Source organism: Diceros bicornis, chromosome 3 (genome assembly GCF_020826845.1).
Source record: "Diceros bicornis minor isolate mBicDic1 chromosome 3, mDicBic1.mat.cur, whole genome shotgun sequence".
NCBI classification, from domain to species: Eukaryota; Metazoa; Chordata; class Mammalia; order Perissodactyla; family Rhinocerotidae; genus Diceros; species Diceros bicornis.
In genome coordinates this window covers 25379914-25396647 of record NC_080742.1, presented here as the reverse complement: position 1 = coordinate 25396647, position 16734 = coordinate 25379914, and the positions used below count along the sequence as shown (strand labels likewise).

The following is a 16734-nucleotide window of genomic DNA, read 5'->3' as shown; positions in this document are numbered from 1 at the left end:
TTAGTGGTGTGGGAGGTGGAGGGGTCTAAGCTACACTTCATATTTGTAAAGAGTTTGAGAAGATAATATTCACAAGCATTAGAATGCACAATGGAAGTGCTGGCAGAGATATGTGAAAAAGAGAGAGCGCTAGGAAGTCAGAAATGTCCCTGGAAGCTCCAGGAAGAGGTCTAGGAACCTAATCTGGACCTTGAATGATAGGTAGGAATCAGTTATGAGATTCTCTGACATACTGGATATGGGTGTAAGAGACAGGAGTCCAGGATGATTCTAAAGTTTTAGCCTGAGAAACTGGATAAACGGGATGCAGTTACCATCAACTGAAATGAGGGAGGTGGAGGGAGAGTAGGTTTCAGCAGTAAATACCAGAAATTTAATTTTGGACATTGTCACAAGTTGGGCTCTTTGGAAACTGATGGTAAAATGGAGAAATGGAGCCTAGTGAAGTTTTCTGTGTGTGTGTGTGTGTGTGTGTGTGTGTGTGTGTGTGTGTATTTTAGTATGGGAGAAATAATAGCCTTTTTATATGCTAATGGAAATGATCCAAAAGCGGGGAGAAAGGAAAGCTTTCAGAGAGAGGGAAGAGATTTTCTTGAGTGATATCCTTGGGAAAGGACAGGATCTAATGCTCAAGAGGAGATATTTGCTTTAGGTAGGAGCACGGATAGTTTATCCATGATAACAAGTGGGAAGAGAGAGTGTTTGAGTGCCACTGCCCAAAGGTGGGTAGATGAGGAGGAGAGAATTTGTGGAAGCTTTCTTCTGATTACTGCAATGTTCTCAGAGAAGTAGGAAGCAAAGCATTTGGCTGATAAAGAAAGGAGATCTAAAACAATCCTCCAGGAGAGTGGGAGGTGAATGGACTGTAGAAATAATTTGGGTGTGACATACACACTCTCTCATGCTGTCACACTTGATTGAGGAGGGACTGGTTGAGAGCTCTGAGCTTCAAAGTCACCTTTGATAAGAATAGATTGACTTAAACCAAACTACCCAAAGGCTTACAACCTGGTGTGTGCTCAAGTGGTAGAAATGTTGAAAATGCCTGTTTAAGAATAGACTTGAGAATACAGTGATACCACGCAGCTTTTACAATGACCCTTCAACTTTTGGACCTTTAAGTTTCTGATGAATGCTATGAATCCTTTCCCCAGAAACATGCACATAAATATTCGTACCAATTTGGGGTATTTATGGATCCTTTGATACATGTCCCGGGGTCCTGGGAACCCCTTCTTTGTGATCCTCAAGAGCACATTATTTACCCTGAGGCAGGACTACTTCAATTTTGTGAATGCAGGTAATGAGCTGGGCCAGAAAATGTTATGGTATGTTTGAGCTATGTAAAATTCTCCTTCATTTATTACGCACCTCATGGCATTTCAAAGAGACCTGCCAAAAGGTGTTGCACCACCTTTGAATTGGCACCTTGCTTTTATACCATTCACCAAAGGAAGTTCTCAGTGCTCTCTCTGAATTCTTTGGTTCCTATGCATGCTATAGTTGGCAAAAAGTAGATGAGTTACAGTGTAATCTCTACAATATATTATAAAAACAGCAAAGAAAAAAATAGATATACAGTACTTGATGCATTCTAGGTGCTTAATAAATAGGATGAATAAATGAAAGACTGATTCACAGAATTTTGTAGGTGAAAAAGAGCCTAGAAATTATCTGGCCCTGGCCCATAATCTTATAGATGTAGAAACCAGTGCCCAGAAAGTTGAAGCAATGTGGCCACGATAGAATTAGTTGCTAGTTGACAGAGATGAGTTCCTGGGCCAGGAATCCTGCCTTTCAGTCTGGTATTTTTTCCACTCTACTAGTGGTTTCCAACTCTGCCTAAAATTATAGCAAATGCCAGCATTTTTCACTTGGTGTTTTCTCTCCCTGAGATGCCATCCTGTAGATTTGCTTATTGGTGTGTCAGGCAGGTGGGCCACAAGGCACAGCTCCCCAGGCCGGAGGTGTGAAAGCAGCACACATGAGGAGATCGTGGCTCCTGGAGTCATCTCTGTCACTGCAGTAAGCCCAGCCACACTGAGTGGCAGGCTCTAGCCTGGGCAAATGCCAGAGAGATTGATCATTGAGGCAAAGGTCCAAATTTCTCCTGCTTGTGGTTGATGGAGCTTCCTGCACAAGGAGACTGGAAAACTTGGAATTGTAGTGTTCCTGAGCTAGAACGGACCTTGTGGATCAGTGAAGTCAGTGCTTTACTAACTCTTCTTTAATCAGAGAACCCCTGCCCCGCCACCAGTGTAAATAACATCTGTCATGGAAGCTCATCAGGTAAAACAGCTCAAGGGGAGGCTTCCTTGGTTGAAAGTGGTGGAAAGGAGCCCAGGCCAGGATCTCTGCTGATTGTCTGCTTTCCTACCACCTGGCAGCAGTGTCAAAGTCACTCCACATATAGCCCAGCACATATACACCTGGCTGCAACCTGGGCCCAGAGCCCTCCTCATCTCATCTCTTGCCTACGCAACTCTAACTTGCTAATTCCTTTCTGTGTTTCCATTCTTGCCCACCTGTGTCCAGTTCTCCACACACTGTCAGAGTGAGCTTTTCCAAACATAAGTCAGGTCGCATGTCTCCCACTGGTTTCCCATAGCATGGAATAAATACACATTCCTTACATTGGCCTACATGGCCCCCTCCTGCCCCATCAATCTCATTGCCGTTACCTCTTCAGTACAGCCTACCACGCTGACCTTCCTTCTGTTCCATGAACACTCCAGTCTTCTTCCTGGCTGGGGGCCCTGCAGAACCTGCCCCATCTGTGTGTCTGTAATGGCTTCCTATCATTCAGTTCTCCCTCAGAAAGACCTTTTGTCCCCAACCCCACCCGAAGTCACTATAGCATCACTGCTTTACTTACTTATTAAGATTTATTACTCTAAAATTATCTTGCTAATTTATTGGTTTACTTGTTTATTACAGCTTCTCAAATGGGAAGAAAGACATAAGAAAAAAAAGGAAGTTCCTGGGAAAAACTATCTTAGATATTTCAGCAATGGTACCATGTCACATGAGGTTTGGGCCCTGAAAGTGAAGAGATTTCCTGCTTGCACAGAAATGTAATGAGATTAGAAAAAAAGGTTCTCTCGTTCTAGGTTGTGTCTCCAGTGTCTGGAACAGCGCCTAGCATGAAGGCTCTGTGGAAAATGGTTTGAAAACCAACTTTATGATATAATCTCATTTTACCAGTTAGGAAATCACAAATGTATTTATGCCACATACTTTTTATTCATACTGTTCTTAAGTGTTCAGTAGGTGAAATTACTAATCATTCTGAGGTATTAGGGTCAGATAGAAGTGTAATGTAATGTGATTCTTAAATGATATGGAGTCTTTAGTCAGGGTGGTGGGCACTGTCTAGTTGTAGGTTTCTTTGCAGTCTTGCTTGAGTAGTAAGGTAGTGGTCTACTGTATCTCTTTGTAATCTTATGATATGTGAGACACTTGCACACAAAATAGGAGAACGATTGGATGGAATATTTTGATAAATGGTCTGCATGTGTGGTGGCTCTGTGAAGCCACTTGTAAATCTTTGGGACAAGCTAGGTTACAGCAGATGGAGCAGGCTCTGCACTGAGTATAGAAAGATAAGTAAGGCATAGTCCAGTTCTCTAGGAGCTGACACCAGTGGGAGTGGGAGGCGGAGATAGATATAAACCATCATACTTCTAGTCTAGCTTTGAGTTAGTGAGTTGAATTGTGTGTCAATTACTGTGGAATTCTCTAGGAAGCTGGGTCACTCTGCTTGGGGTAAGCCATTGAGAGGAAGTCACATTTGAGCTCACTCATGGAAGAAGAGTCTTTTCCAAGAAGGAAATTGTGGTAAAATGTATTCCAGATAGAGAGAGGAGTGTGAATACAGGCTTGGTGGAAGAAAGCCATCATCAGTTCTCTATTGCATCTCTTCTCAGTAGGTGGAAAATATTTTTAGTGTAAAAGGGTGGAGCTTAGTCTCATGAAATTTAAGCAAAATGTTTCTTATGCTTAGTTTCCTCTCCAGCCCCCAAGGGCAAAGGCTTCAAGAACACAAAAGCCAAGGAGAAACTTAGGCACCATTTTCTTTTATGCTGCAGCAGCCCTCCCTCCAGACAGTGACTGCACAGTACCCTAGCTACTGGAATGAGGAGAAAGGTGTGGTAGGTTAAGAGAACATCTGGAAAATCGTTGGTTGACATTTCAAAAGTGTTATCCTGGCATCTGTGTATTGTGGCAGGATTGCAAAGGGACTAATATGACATGTTATGGATCTTGGACTTTATCCTTTATGCAGTAGACTGTCACCAAAGTTTATTAATGGTAGCGAGATGATCATATTTTTGTTTCCCAAGATAAAATCTGGTGATAATATCAAGACCTGATTGGAGTAGAAAGATCAGTTAGGAGGCTCTTGTTAGAGTAGAAGGAAGAGATGATGGGGAGCTGAACCAGTGCACATATGGGAGTCACTGAGGCTGTGGGAGTAGCTGGGGTCACCCTGAGAGTGTGCATGGGATTCTGGGAAACACCAGCATGTAGGGAGGAGGGAGAGCACGAGGAACCAGTGAATGAGATTGAAAGAGAGATCAGAGTGGTGGAAGAACCAGGAGAATGAGGTTCTGGAAGCCGGAAGAGGAGACAGTAGTATCTTGGACATCTGGGATAATCGGACCTCTTCAACTGAATGTCCCAAGCACCACAGAATAAAAACCTTCAAAACTGAACTAATAATCTTCTCACATCTGACCAGACCTGCTCTTTTTGCTGACTTCTCATTTCCTACCATGACACCATCATTCTCCAGATGCTTCGACTTGAAGTCTTGATCGGTTTTTATTTTCACTGTCTCGACTTCTGTGCCATGAGTTGCTAGGGCCTGTAACTTCTTTCTCTCTAAATCTTAGGGTACTTTCTTCTTTTCTATTGTCGTTTAGACCCTCTTTCCTTGCATAATTGCAGTAGTTCAAGTTTCTCAGTCTCTGCCTATTCCAGCTGGCAGCTAAGTCATCCTAGACCATATATCTAATTACGTCCTTTTCTGCTCAAAACCACTGAATGACTGCTAGTTTTTACACATCCTACCTCCCAGGCCCAGATTAACTTTCCAGCCACATACCTGCCTCCTCCTATCCACACAATACACCACACACCCCAGCCAAAGTAGCTTACTCACTGTTCAAACACGCTGTGGACTGCCCATCCCTGTTGTTCCTTTTGTCAGAAAAACTTTTCGTCTTTCCCACACCTATCAAAATCGGACTCATCTGAACTAGGCCCTCTCATATTATAACATAACTTTTGAAGTGACTGCAAGATTTAAAGTGTGCCTTCCCTGATGATATGGCAATCTTGATTATGATAATTTATCCTATAAAAATATTTACCGTATATTCATATCTAATATATGTGTAAAGGTATGTTTAATGCAGTATTGCTTGTAACAGTAAAATATTGGAAACAACTGAAATAGATGCAACTTTGAAAAAATAGATACATATATATACACACACACTGACATGGAAAATTGGCCACTGAATGTGGGCTGTGATTCTATTTTTTAAAATAAGTGTTATGTGTTTTTGTGTGTGTATACATGCATGCAGAAAAGAAAATCTGAAAAAATACACACCGAAATATTGAACAGTGGTTGTTATGTGTGTCTGTTGGGGGGGGTGTTAAAGTTTTAATGTACCCATCCAAAAATGTTAACATTTGCTAATACTGCATGATGAGCTCACTAGTATTTATTACACTACTGTTTATATTTTATATTTTTAAATAAAAATAAAAACTGGAGAAATGCAGTGTTAGATTTTAAGTACTAAGTGCTTTCATGGCAAGTATTCACTGACATTTATTTATCAGGACAGAGACCCTAGAAAAGATTTTTCTCTCTGTCCTCTTGGAATGATATTTCAGAAAGTACTTTAATTCAAGGATGCCGATATTCCTGCTGACAGACAGACTGCTTCTTAATAAATGTGGGTTTCTTCTTGCAAATAGGCTTCTTTGAATTGAGCGTGTGTGTGGTTGCGCCTGGCCAGCAGTGAAGCATTTGAGTGGGTGCCACAATGCTTGCACACCATTAAAACTGAATCAGTGTGACCTAGTTTTGTGTAAATTGTTAAGTGACACAAGTTTGATTCATTTTTATATGCTTATTTTTAATGGAGAACAAAGAGACATAATGGTATGTGTTTGTTTTGTGGTGATCTAGGTAATGGCAGCGGTACACCTCTCAGCAATCTGGAGGAGCAAATGACCACGTAATTAGACATTTTCCTTACTATCGTTAAGCTCTTCTGTATTGATCCAATTGTAGCAATGTTTAAAATTTTGAATTATTATAATAAAGATTCAAAGTTTTGAGGAGGACAATACCATTGTTAGTTTTCCAAGAGGAGACAATGTAGAATTTTTTTTTTTTTTTTTGCTTTTTAAGAAAAGAATTTACTGCGTAAGATGTACTAAAGTTAAGGTTAAGCTTAGATTAGATTTAGGTATGCATTGGTAAATATAGAATATAAAGTGCAGGGAAATTAGAGGGGTTCAAAGTGGCCTTTTAAAATGTAGTTAAATTAGGAATCACAGTTATTTTGCTATGCCTTTGTAATTATTAGTTTGCTTCCTGGGTGTTTTCAGTTATGATATGATAATGAAATCAGTCAATAGGGTCTTGTTTTCTTAACATAGCATATAGTTCTAAACAATGAAACAAAACACCCCAGAATAAATATAGTCACTCTAACCTTAACTCACCTTGGGGAAGTTTTCATTAATAATTTACCTATGTTGAAGTTTGCTCCCCAGAACAGCTTATAAAAGATGTCCACATATATGAGTTGGTGAATCAGAAGATAATGATTCCACCTTATCCTATAAATGATCTGGTAGATCTGAAGGAAATTGGAGACACTTGATCATACTTTGAAAGATGAGAAGCAAGTACCTACACATATTCCTGTGCAAAGCTTTTTTCTTTTATATTAGGGAAAATAAAACAGAATGTCTTGTAATTGTCTTATAAATGCTTAAATATAAATATATTTTGTTTGAGTAAACATTGACTAATGGTTTAAAATACATTAACTGATTCTCAAAGTGTGAGTTCTTGTTAAATGCTATTTGTTTTTAGCTATCTGTTGTTATATCATTAACACGTGGATAATGAATAATTACTGAGTTATATATTAACTAAAATTTAGTATTCTAATTGCATCTTATCTGACAAATACATTGTAAATTACAAGGTGTAGGGGGCCGCCCCATGGCGTAGCGCTTAGGTGTGCGGGCTCCACTGCTGGCGGCCCAAGTTCGGATCCCAGGCGCAGCACCGACGCACCGAGTGTCAGGCCGTGCTGTGGCGGCGTCCCACATACAGTGGAGGAAGATCGGCCGGATGTTAGCCTAGGGCCAGTCTTTCTCAGCAAAAGAGAAGGATTGACAGATGTTAGCTCAGGGCTGATCTTGCTCACAAAAAAAAAAAAAAGAAAATTACAAGGTGTAGCTCAGGGAAGATATGTTTACCAAGATGCCTGCTGGGTTGAACACTGAGTTGTGAACAGTAACTTCAGCAACTTTCTAGTTATTATGTAGCCATTTTTATAGCTTCTCTGTTGTTCGTACAAACATTTTTATTTGAAAATGGCAAGTGGTAAACTTTTAAAAATGGGAATATTGATATCTTATATTTCATTTTAGAATGTTTGTCTTGAACTTAAAAATTAATTGCTTAGTAAAACCCAAGAGATATTTGCTTTCTTAAATATGAAGACTCAAAGTGAGGAAACAAATTCAACATTTCTAGATGATCAAAGGTCTAGTTTTAGAAGATGCTCATGTTTTTATTGTTAGAGTTTAAACTGGAAGGACTACTCTGATTCATTAAGTATTTTAGGATGATTCATGATGGCCAGTTAGGCAGATGATATAAAAATACTTTTTATTTTCAGTTGCTCTTGGCATCCACATTCTGCCAGATTAATAGCCCAGAAGGCCAGGGGACTATTTCCATCTCTTGGTTCCACTTTCTGGGAAGTTCTGTCACTTCTTTCCATTCCCCAGTGTGCAGAAACCACCCCAAAGTGCTCATCAGCTGATAGTGAGGTAATCCAGGTAGGCAGGACTACAATGGTAGATCTTACCTGATGCTGTGATGCTCCCAGGCGCCACACAAGTCTTTCACAATAACTGGCATTCTCTGAGTGCTTACTATGTGTCGGGCATTGGCCCAAGTGTATTACATGCATTATTGCGTTACTATTCTTATCTCCATTTCACCAATTAGAAAACTGAGGCTTAGAAAGGTTAAGCAGCTTGCCCAAGATTACACACAGCAGTTAAGAGCTGGGATTTGGGCCAAAGCAGAAACCACACTCTTAACCATTCCACACTATACTGGTGCAGACATAGCTGGATGCCGACCATCAACTCTGCTTGTTACAACCCCTTATTATCTGTTAAGGATGGCAAGATAGCTAGATAACTAAAAAAGTAAGAATGAGTGGTCTTTTTGGGAAAGAGGCATTGATTAGAAAACAGAGTATGTGCAGTATTCTTGTTGTTTTTCAGGTATGCCTATTATTACGCTGGAATCGGTGCTGGTGTGCTTGTTGCTGCCTACATTCAGGTTTCATTCTGGTGCCTGGCAGCTGGAAGACAAATACACAAGATTAGAAAACAGTTTTTTCATGCTATAATGCAACAGGAGATAGGCTGGTTTGACGTGCATGATGTTGGGGAGCTTAACATTCGGCTCACGGAGTAAGTACCCAGTTGTATGTTTAACTCAGACGTGGTTCTTATTCTTATTAAAATGAAAGCGATGTCATCAGATCTGTTAGGAGGTTAGTGCATCACTCAGAAGCAGTTATGAGACTAAAGTCCTTCTGACAGCGACCATGTCTTAGGCGTCTTTTTGTTCCCAGTACTCTAGCAGAGCATGAGGGGACCTGCGTGACTAGCCCCGAATGAGGGATTGCACTTGCCAGACTCAAGAAATCCTCAGAGAGTGTGCAGTAGAGCAACAACATGATGCTTTCTGGGGATATTTCCCAGCAAGAGCCTTAGATGTTAATTAATTTACCCCAGGCTAAAACAAACAAGCCAAAAACAACTAGATTCAGGAGAAAAGTTCTGTGTTCACAATTCTGATGTTTATTTCTAACACTATCTGTTCTTTTAGTGATGTCTCCAAAATTAATGAAGGAATTGGTGACAAAATTGGAATGTTCTTTCAGTCAATAGCAACGTTTCTCACCGGTTTTATAGTAGGATTTACACGTGGTTGGAAGCTAACCCTTGTGATTTTGGCTGTCAGTCCTCTTCTTGGACTGTCAGCTGCCATGTGGGCAAAGGTAGGTGAATCCAGATTTGAAACTGTCTCCACCCCAACCCCCCCACAGTGGAAGGCTGTTTCTACCAAATGATGACCCTGACTCTATACTTGATCCTTAGTTTTAAATCTTCTGTTCAAAATCAGTGGGAATAAGCAGATGCAGCCTCTGTGTCCTGCTCCTGCCAGGACTCCATGCTGTCCTGGGCCATGTGGTTATCTGGGGAAGAGATGAGAAAGAAAGAAGCAGCTCTCGTATCTCATGTTCCCCTTCATATAAAAGGCATGCTCACCTCTTAAAGAGCTGTGTTCTGTAGTAGACAGACTCCATATTTTCATAGCAAATATGGAGTCAAGTTCAGTGAACAGCATGTGTCCCATTCAATTAACAAACATTATTGGTTTAAATGTTTTTGGTTTTGAAGATTTTGTTTAATTTGTAAACTGATTTTACAGTTTTGTCAGCATTGCAAATGGTTTTATGTTTATACAGATTTGAATGCATTGGTAGAAAATAATTTAAAAAAATACTTTCTAGTTCCATATGCATGTAAATCCTAAGCGTGCAGTTCTCTCTCCAAATCACAAAGGCAGAGCAGTACAGATGGCCCTCCCCACCCCCTCACAATGATCTTATAAAACTTATTTTCCTTTTTAAGACTGGGCATGGTGTTCATTTTAAACTGATTTAATGTAAGAGTGGGTTGTGGTGGAGAGATTGTCTCAGTATGTAATTTCTGTTGGGTTCAAAAAAACTTAAGAGAAAGCACTACAAATTCGTGTGACCAATGGATATAAAATAATGGAGGGCCAACCAAAGCCAAGACTAACACAAAATAAATCAAGCTGTAAGTTTTAGATTTTTTACTCTGTAGCATGGATATTGTTTTACTGTTGCAAACAGTAACTACCATTTATTGAGCATCTAGTATGTCAGGGAAATACATATGTTATCTTTCTGAAGTATAGGTATTATCTCATTTTACAGAGGAAGAACCTGAAGTTCTGAGGGTTCTCTTGATTTGCTGCTCAGAGTACCACAGAGTTTAAATGATGTTCTTGGCAGTTAAATTGCATCTCTATATCCGTCAGTTGAAATATTTGGCAAAAGCTTTGTTGTTAATTTTGTGTTAATTGATTTTGCTTTTTGCTAGAATATTAAGCAAGTTAGGTGGCAAATTCTTCATTCAGTATTTGTTGAAAAACTGTTTAAAATGTATTGATGTTCATTCTAATTAAGAAAACAGACAGGAAGTTAATCTTTTAATAATTAATTATGCATTGTTTCACATACAGTTTATTTAATAAATGGAGCCCTAGGCTTATTGCTGGAGACCTAAGTTTTAATCCTCACTCTGCCATAAACTTTTGGTATGATTTCAAACAAACTTATTAAATTCTCTGGTTGTTAGCCATATTAAAAAAGAAATGTGGCCTAGCCTGAGAAGCTGCTTTGTTGCTGTGAGCCGAAGATCTCTTCTCAAACCCAGAGACACTGAGGCAAGAAGGCAAAACAGGAATGCATCCAGTCGCAAGGAGCCTCCTGGTCCAGGAAGCCTCTTTAAACTTGTTTGCTCGCGACTCTCTTCCCTCCCCCAGAGACACTGGGGCAACTAGAGAGCACACATAGGGGAAGCCATCACACCCTTCCCGCACCAAAGGATACCTGGTGGTCTGACCTTGAGAAACCACTTCCACTCCCTCAGGTAGCAGAAGCAGGGGCCATTAGGAGCCCCAGCAGCTCCAGATAAACCACGCTGACAAAAATAATACCACAAAGTCTCTGAATATAAAACTGCCACTGGGGGGCCAGCCCAGTAGCATAGTGGTTAAGTTCACGCACTCTACTTCAGCGGCCGGGGGTTCACCGGTTCAGACCCCAGGCGTGGACCTATGTACCACTTATCAAGCCATGGTGTGGTGGCATCCCACATACAAAGTAGAGGAAGAGGGACACAGATATTAGCTCAGGGCAGATCTTCCTCAGCAAAAAGAAGAAGACTGGCAATGGATGTTAGCTCAGAGACAATCTCCGTCACAAATACTCATACACACACACACACGCACACACACACCCCAACCTGCCACTGGAACCACAGCTCACGAAAGTAGGCCAAGAATTGCACACTAAACCGAAACAAGGTAACTGCATCCTAAAATAAAAGATTTAAACAGGACCCAGAATCTCCTAACATAATAGAAAAAATGTCCAGGATACAATATAAAGTCACTCATTATACCAAGAACCAAGAATATCACAACTTGAATGAGAAGAAAACAATTAACTGATACCAACACTCATAAATCAGATGTTAGAATTATTTGACATGGGGGGCCGGCCCTGTGGCGCAAGCAGTTAAGTGTGCGCGTTCCACTGTGGCGGCCTGGGGTTCGCTGGTTCGGATCCTGGGCGCGCACCAACGCACCACTTGTCAAGCCATGCTGTGGTGGTGTCCCATATAAAAAGTGGAGGAAGGGCCGGCCCCGTGGCTTAGCGGTTAAGTGCATGCGCTCCACTACTGGCGGCCCGGGTTCGGATCCCGGGCGCGCACCGACACACCGCTTCTCCCACCATGCTGAGGCCACGTCCCACATACAGCAACTAGAAGGATGTGCAACTATGACATACAACTATCTACTGGGGCTTTGGGGAAAAAAAAAAAAAGGGAGGAGGATTGGCAATAGATGTCAGCTAAGAGCCGGTCTTCCTCAGCAAAAAGAGGAGGATTAGCATGGATGTTAGCTCAGAGCTGATCTTCCTCACACACACAAAAAAAGTCACTTGTTACCAAGAACCAAGAAAATCACAACTTGAATGAGAAGAAAACAATTAACTGAACCAACACTCAGATAAATCAGATGTAAGAATTATTTGACATGTTTTGAAACAGCCGTCATAAAAATGCTTCACTAATCATTTACAGCTTCTCTTGAAACAAAAGAAAAAAATAGAAAATATCAGCCACGAAATAGAAGTTTTAAAAAAAGGACAAAATGAAACTAGAGAAGTGAGAGATAAAACAGCAGAAATAAAAGTCATGATGGATGGGCTCAATCTGGTTGAGTGGAGATGACAGGATAGAATCAGTGTACCTGGAGACAGCACAACAGAATTCACCCACTCTGAAACAGAGAGAAAATGAAAAGAGACTCAGGGACCCGTGGAAAAATAGCAAAAGATCCAACATTTGTTACCATTGAGGCCCCAAAAGAAGAGGAGAAAGAGAGTGGGGCTGAAAGAGTATTGGAAGAAATAATGGCTGAAAGCTTCCAGTATTTGGTGAAAAACAAAGCTTCAGATCCAAGAAGCTGAGCTAACCCCAAACAGAGTAAACCCCAAGAACTCCATCCCAAAGCACATCATAATTAAACTATTGAAAACTAAAGACAAAAAAGAAAATCTTGAAGTCAGCTAGAGAGAAACACAGCACCTATAGGGGAACACCAATTTGAATGACAACATATTTCTTATCTGAAACCATGCAGGCCAGGAGGAAGTGGCATAATATTTTTCAAGTGCTCAAAGAAAAGAACTGTGTACACTGTATCTGATAAAACTGTTCTTCAGGAGTGAAGGGGAAATAAAACATTCTCAGATCAAGGAAAACTATAAGACTTTTCCACTAGCACACCTAGTGTTAAACACTGGCTAAATGAAGTTTTTCAAACAGAAGGGAAATGATAAAAGGAATATTGGAAGATCAGGAAGGGAAAGGGAACAACAGAAAGAACAGAAATTTGGGAATATACAATAGACTCTCCTTTTCCCTGAGAGATTTCTAAATTATATTTGATGATTGAACCAAGAAAACCAAGTGGTAAAATATTGATGCCAGTAGATTTTTATAAGTCACATATGAATATTATAGAGCAACCATTATGAAACACAAGCAAAAAGATATATTCACAAACATTGTAAATAAATCAAGATTGAATCCTAAAACTTGATCAAGTAACCTGCAAGAAGGCAAGAAAAGAGAAGCAGAGGAATGAGAACCAGAGGAAACAAATAGAAAACAAATAATAAAATGGTAGACATAACTGCTAATATACCACCAATTACTTTAAATTGAAACAGTTTAAATATACCAATTAAAAGAGAAATTGGCAGAGTGGATTAAAAAAACATGACCCAACTATATGCTGCTTACAAGAAACTTAGTTCAAATTCAACAACATAGGTAATGTGGAAGTAACAGGATAGTAAAAGATATGCCATACAAACATTAAGTTAAGAAAAAGAGTGGCTATATTAATACCTGATAATGTGCACTTCAGTATGAAGAAAATTACTATTAAAAAAGAGGAACATAATGATAAAAGAATCAATCCACTGGAAAGATGTAATAATCCTAAATGTGTATGCACCAAATAGCATAGCCTCAAAATACATGAAGTAGTGTTCGGCCCGGTGGCATAGTGGTTAAGTTCGCATGCTTTGCTGCCAAGGCCCGGGGTTCATGGGTTCAGATCCTGGGCGTGGACCTACACACCACTCATCAAGCCATGTTGTGGCAGCATCCCATATACAGAGTAGAGGAGGATGGGCACAGATGTTAGCTCAGGTCTAATCTTCCTCAGCAAGAAGAGGAGGACTGGCCACAGATTTTAGCTCAGGGCCAACCTTCCTCACCAAAAAAAAGCCCCCCCAAAAAAACAAACCCCAAAAATCATGAAGTAAAAACCGAGAGAGTTGAAAGGATAAATAGAAATTATAGTTGGAGACTTCAACACCCCCCTCTCTGCACTAATAGAAGTACTAGACTAAAGGCAGCTTGTCTGCCTTGATCTGACCAACACAATCAACCATTTGGATCTAATTGGCATTTATAAAACACTGTACCCAACGACAGCAGGATACACAATTAAAAATTCCACAATATCCATCATACCCTGGATTATAAAACAAACCTCAATAAATTGAAAAGAGTTGAAACCATAAAGTGTGTTTTCTCTGACTACAGTGGCATCACACTAGAACAAATAACTGAACGACCATGAGAAAAATCTCTAAACATGTGGGAATTAAGTAATACATTTTTAAATAATCCATGGATTAGAAGGGACGTTTCAAAGGAAAAAGTACATATAACTAAATGAAAACAAAAACCAAAACATCAAAATATTTGGGATGCAGCTGAAGAAGAGCTGAGGGAAGTTTATAGCATTAAATGTCTACATTAGAAATGAGGAAAGGTCTCAAATCAGTAATATAAGTTCCAACCTCAAGAAACTAGAAAAAGAAGAGCAAAATAAAACTAAGTCAAGGAGAAGAAGAAGAAAATAAAAGCAAGAGCAGAAATCAGTGAAAGTGAAAATAGAGAATAATAGAGAAAATCAATAAAACAGAAAGCTGGTTCTTCAAAAAAATCAATAAGAAGACACAAATCACAGTATCAAGAATGAAATAAAGGATGTCACTAAAAATCCCACAGACATTAAAAAGATAATAAGGGAATACTACAAAAAACTTTGCCCTCATAAATTTGAAAACTTAGAGATCAAATCCTTGATAACTACAAACTACCAACACCCAACTACAATGAAATAGATGATCTAAATAGCCCTGTAATCATTAAAGAAATTATTTTGTAATTTCACAGCTCTTGAGAAAGAATTCTTCAGGCTTAGAAGATTTGACCAGAAAATTCTACCAGACATTTAAAGAAGAATTAATATCAATTTCATACAATCTCTCCCAGAAGAGAGAACACTTTCTCTTCTTTCCCCCAGAAGAAAGAACATTTTCCAACTCATTTAATAAAGTCAGTACAGTCATGCCCCACATAATGAAGTTTCAGTCAACTACAGATCACATATACGACAGTGGTCCCTTAAGATTCGTACCGTATAGTCTAGCTGTGTAGCAGGTTTGTGTAAGTACACTCTATGATGTTCACACAATGACGAAATGGCCTGATAATGCGTTTCTCAGAACATGTCCCTGTTGTTAAGCAATAGATGACTGTATTACCCTGATACTAAAACCTGACAAAGGAAATACAAAAAAAGAAAACTGCAGACCAATACCTTTCATAGGCTAAGAACAAAAATTTCTCAATAACTTATTAGCAAACCAAATCCAGCCATATTTCAAAAGAATAATATACCATGACCAAATGGGGTTTGTTTCAGCTATACAAGACTAGTTCATTATTTGAAAATCAATCAATGTAATCTACTATATCAATAAGCTAAAGAGAAAAAACCATATGATCATATCAATGGACACAGAAAAAACATTTGACAATATCCAACACCCATTGATGGTAAAAAAACTCTCAGCAAGTCAAGAACAGAGGGATATTACCTCAACTTGGTAAAGATCATCTGCAAAACCCTACAGCTAATATCATATTTAAGTGAAAGGTTGAATACTTTTCCCCTAAAATTGGGAATAAGGAAGGCAAGAAAGTCTGCTCTCACCACTCTTTTTCAGCAAAGTACTAGAACATCTAGCGATTGCAGTCAGGCAAGAAAAAGAAATAAAAGGTATACAAAATGGGAAGGAAGAAATAAACTATATGTATTTATAGATTGCATAATTTTATACATAGAAAATCCCAAGGAATCTATAAACAATCTCCTAGAACTAATAACTGAGTTTGGAAACGTCACAGGATACCAGATCAATTACATTTCTACATACTAACAATGAACATGCATAAACCAAAATTTAAATATTAAATTAAAATTAATACCATTTATAATCACTCCAAATAAAATGAAATACTTAGCTATACACTTAGCAAAACATAGAAGGATCTGTATGGTGAAAATTATTAAATGCTGAGGAAAGAAATCAAGGCTAATGAAATGGATAGACATAGTGTGTTTATGGATTGGAAGACTCAACATAGTAAAGATGTCAGTGCTTTCCAAACTCATCTGCAGGTTTAAGGCATTTCCTGTGAAAAACTTTTAGTAAGGTTTTTTGTAGACATAGACAAGCAAGCTTATTCTAAAATTTATATGAAAAGACACAGGCCCTAGAATAGTTAAAACAATCTTGACAAAGAAGAATAAAGTGAGAGGAACAAGTCTACTTGATATGAAGCTTACTATGTAGCTATAGTATATTGGTGGAGGGATAGACACATAAATCAATGAAACAATAGAGAACCCAGAAATAGACTTACACAAATATGCCCAGCTGATTTTTGACAAAGGTACAAAAGCAATTCAATAGAGGAGGAATAGCCTTTTCCACAAATAGCGCTAGAGCAATTGGATATCCACAGGCAAAAAAAAAAAAAGAACCTCCACCTAAACCTTACATTGTAAATAAAAATTACCTAAAAACAGTTCATGGATTTATATGTAAAATGTAAGCTGTGGAACTTTTAGAAAAAAACATAGGAGAAATTATTTGGGATCTTGGCCTAGGCAAAGAGTTCTTAGACTTGACA

General features: G+C 39.1%; 1 protein-coding gene across 1 annotated transcript in view; it reads left to right on the top strand.

The window, feature by feature from the left end:
- Positions 1-16734, top strand: part of LOC131393746 (ATP-dependent translocase ABCB1-like) — a 94184-nt gene that overhangs the window by 16879 nt on the left and 60571 nt on the right. The window contains exons 5-7 of the mRNA XM_058524790.1: positions 6209-6257; positions 8563-8754; positions 9176-9347. Coding sequence (XP_058380773.1) covers positions 6209-6257; positions 8563-8754; positions 9176-9347 — 413 coding nt within the window. The remainder of the gene's footprint in view (positions 1-6208; positions 6258-8562; positions 8755-9175; positions 9348-16734) is intronic.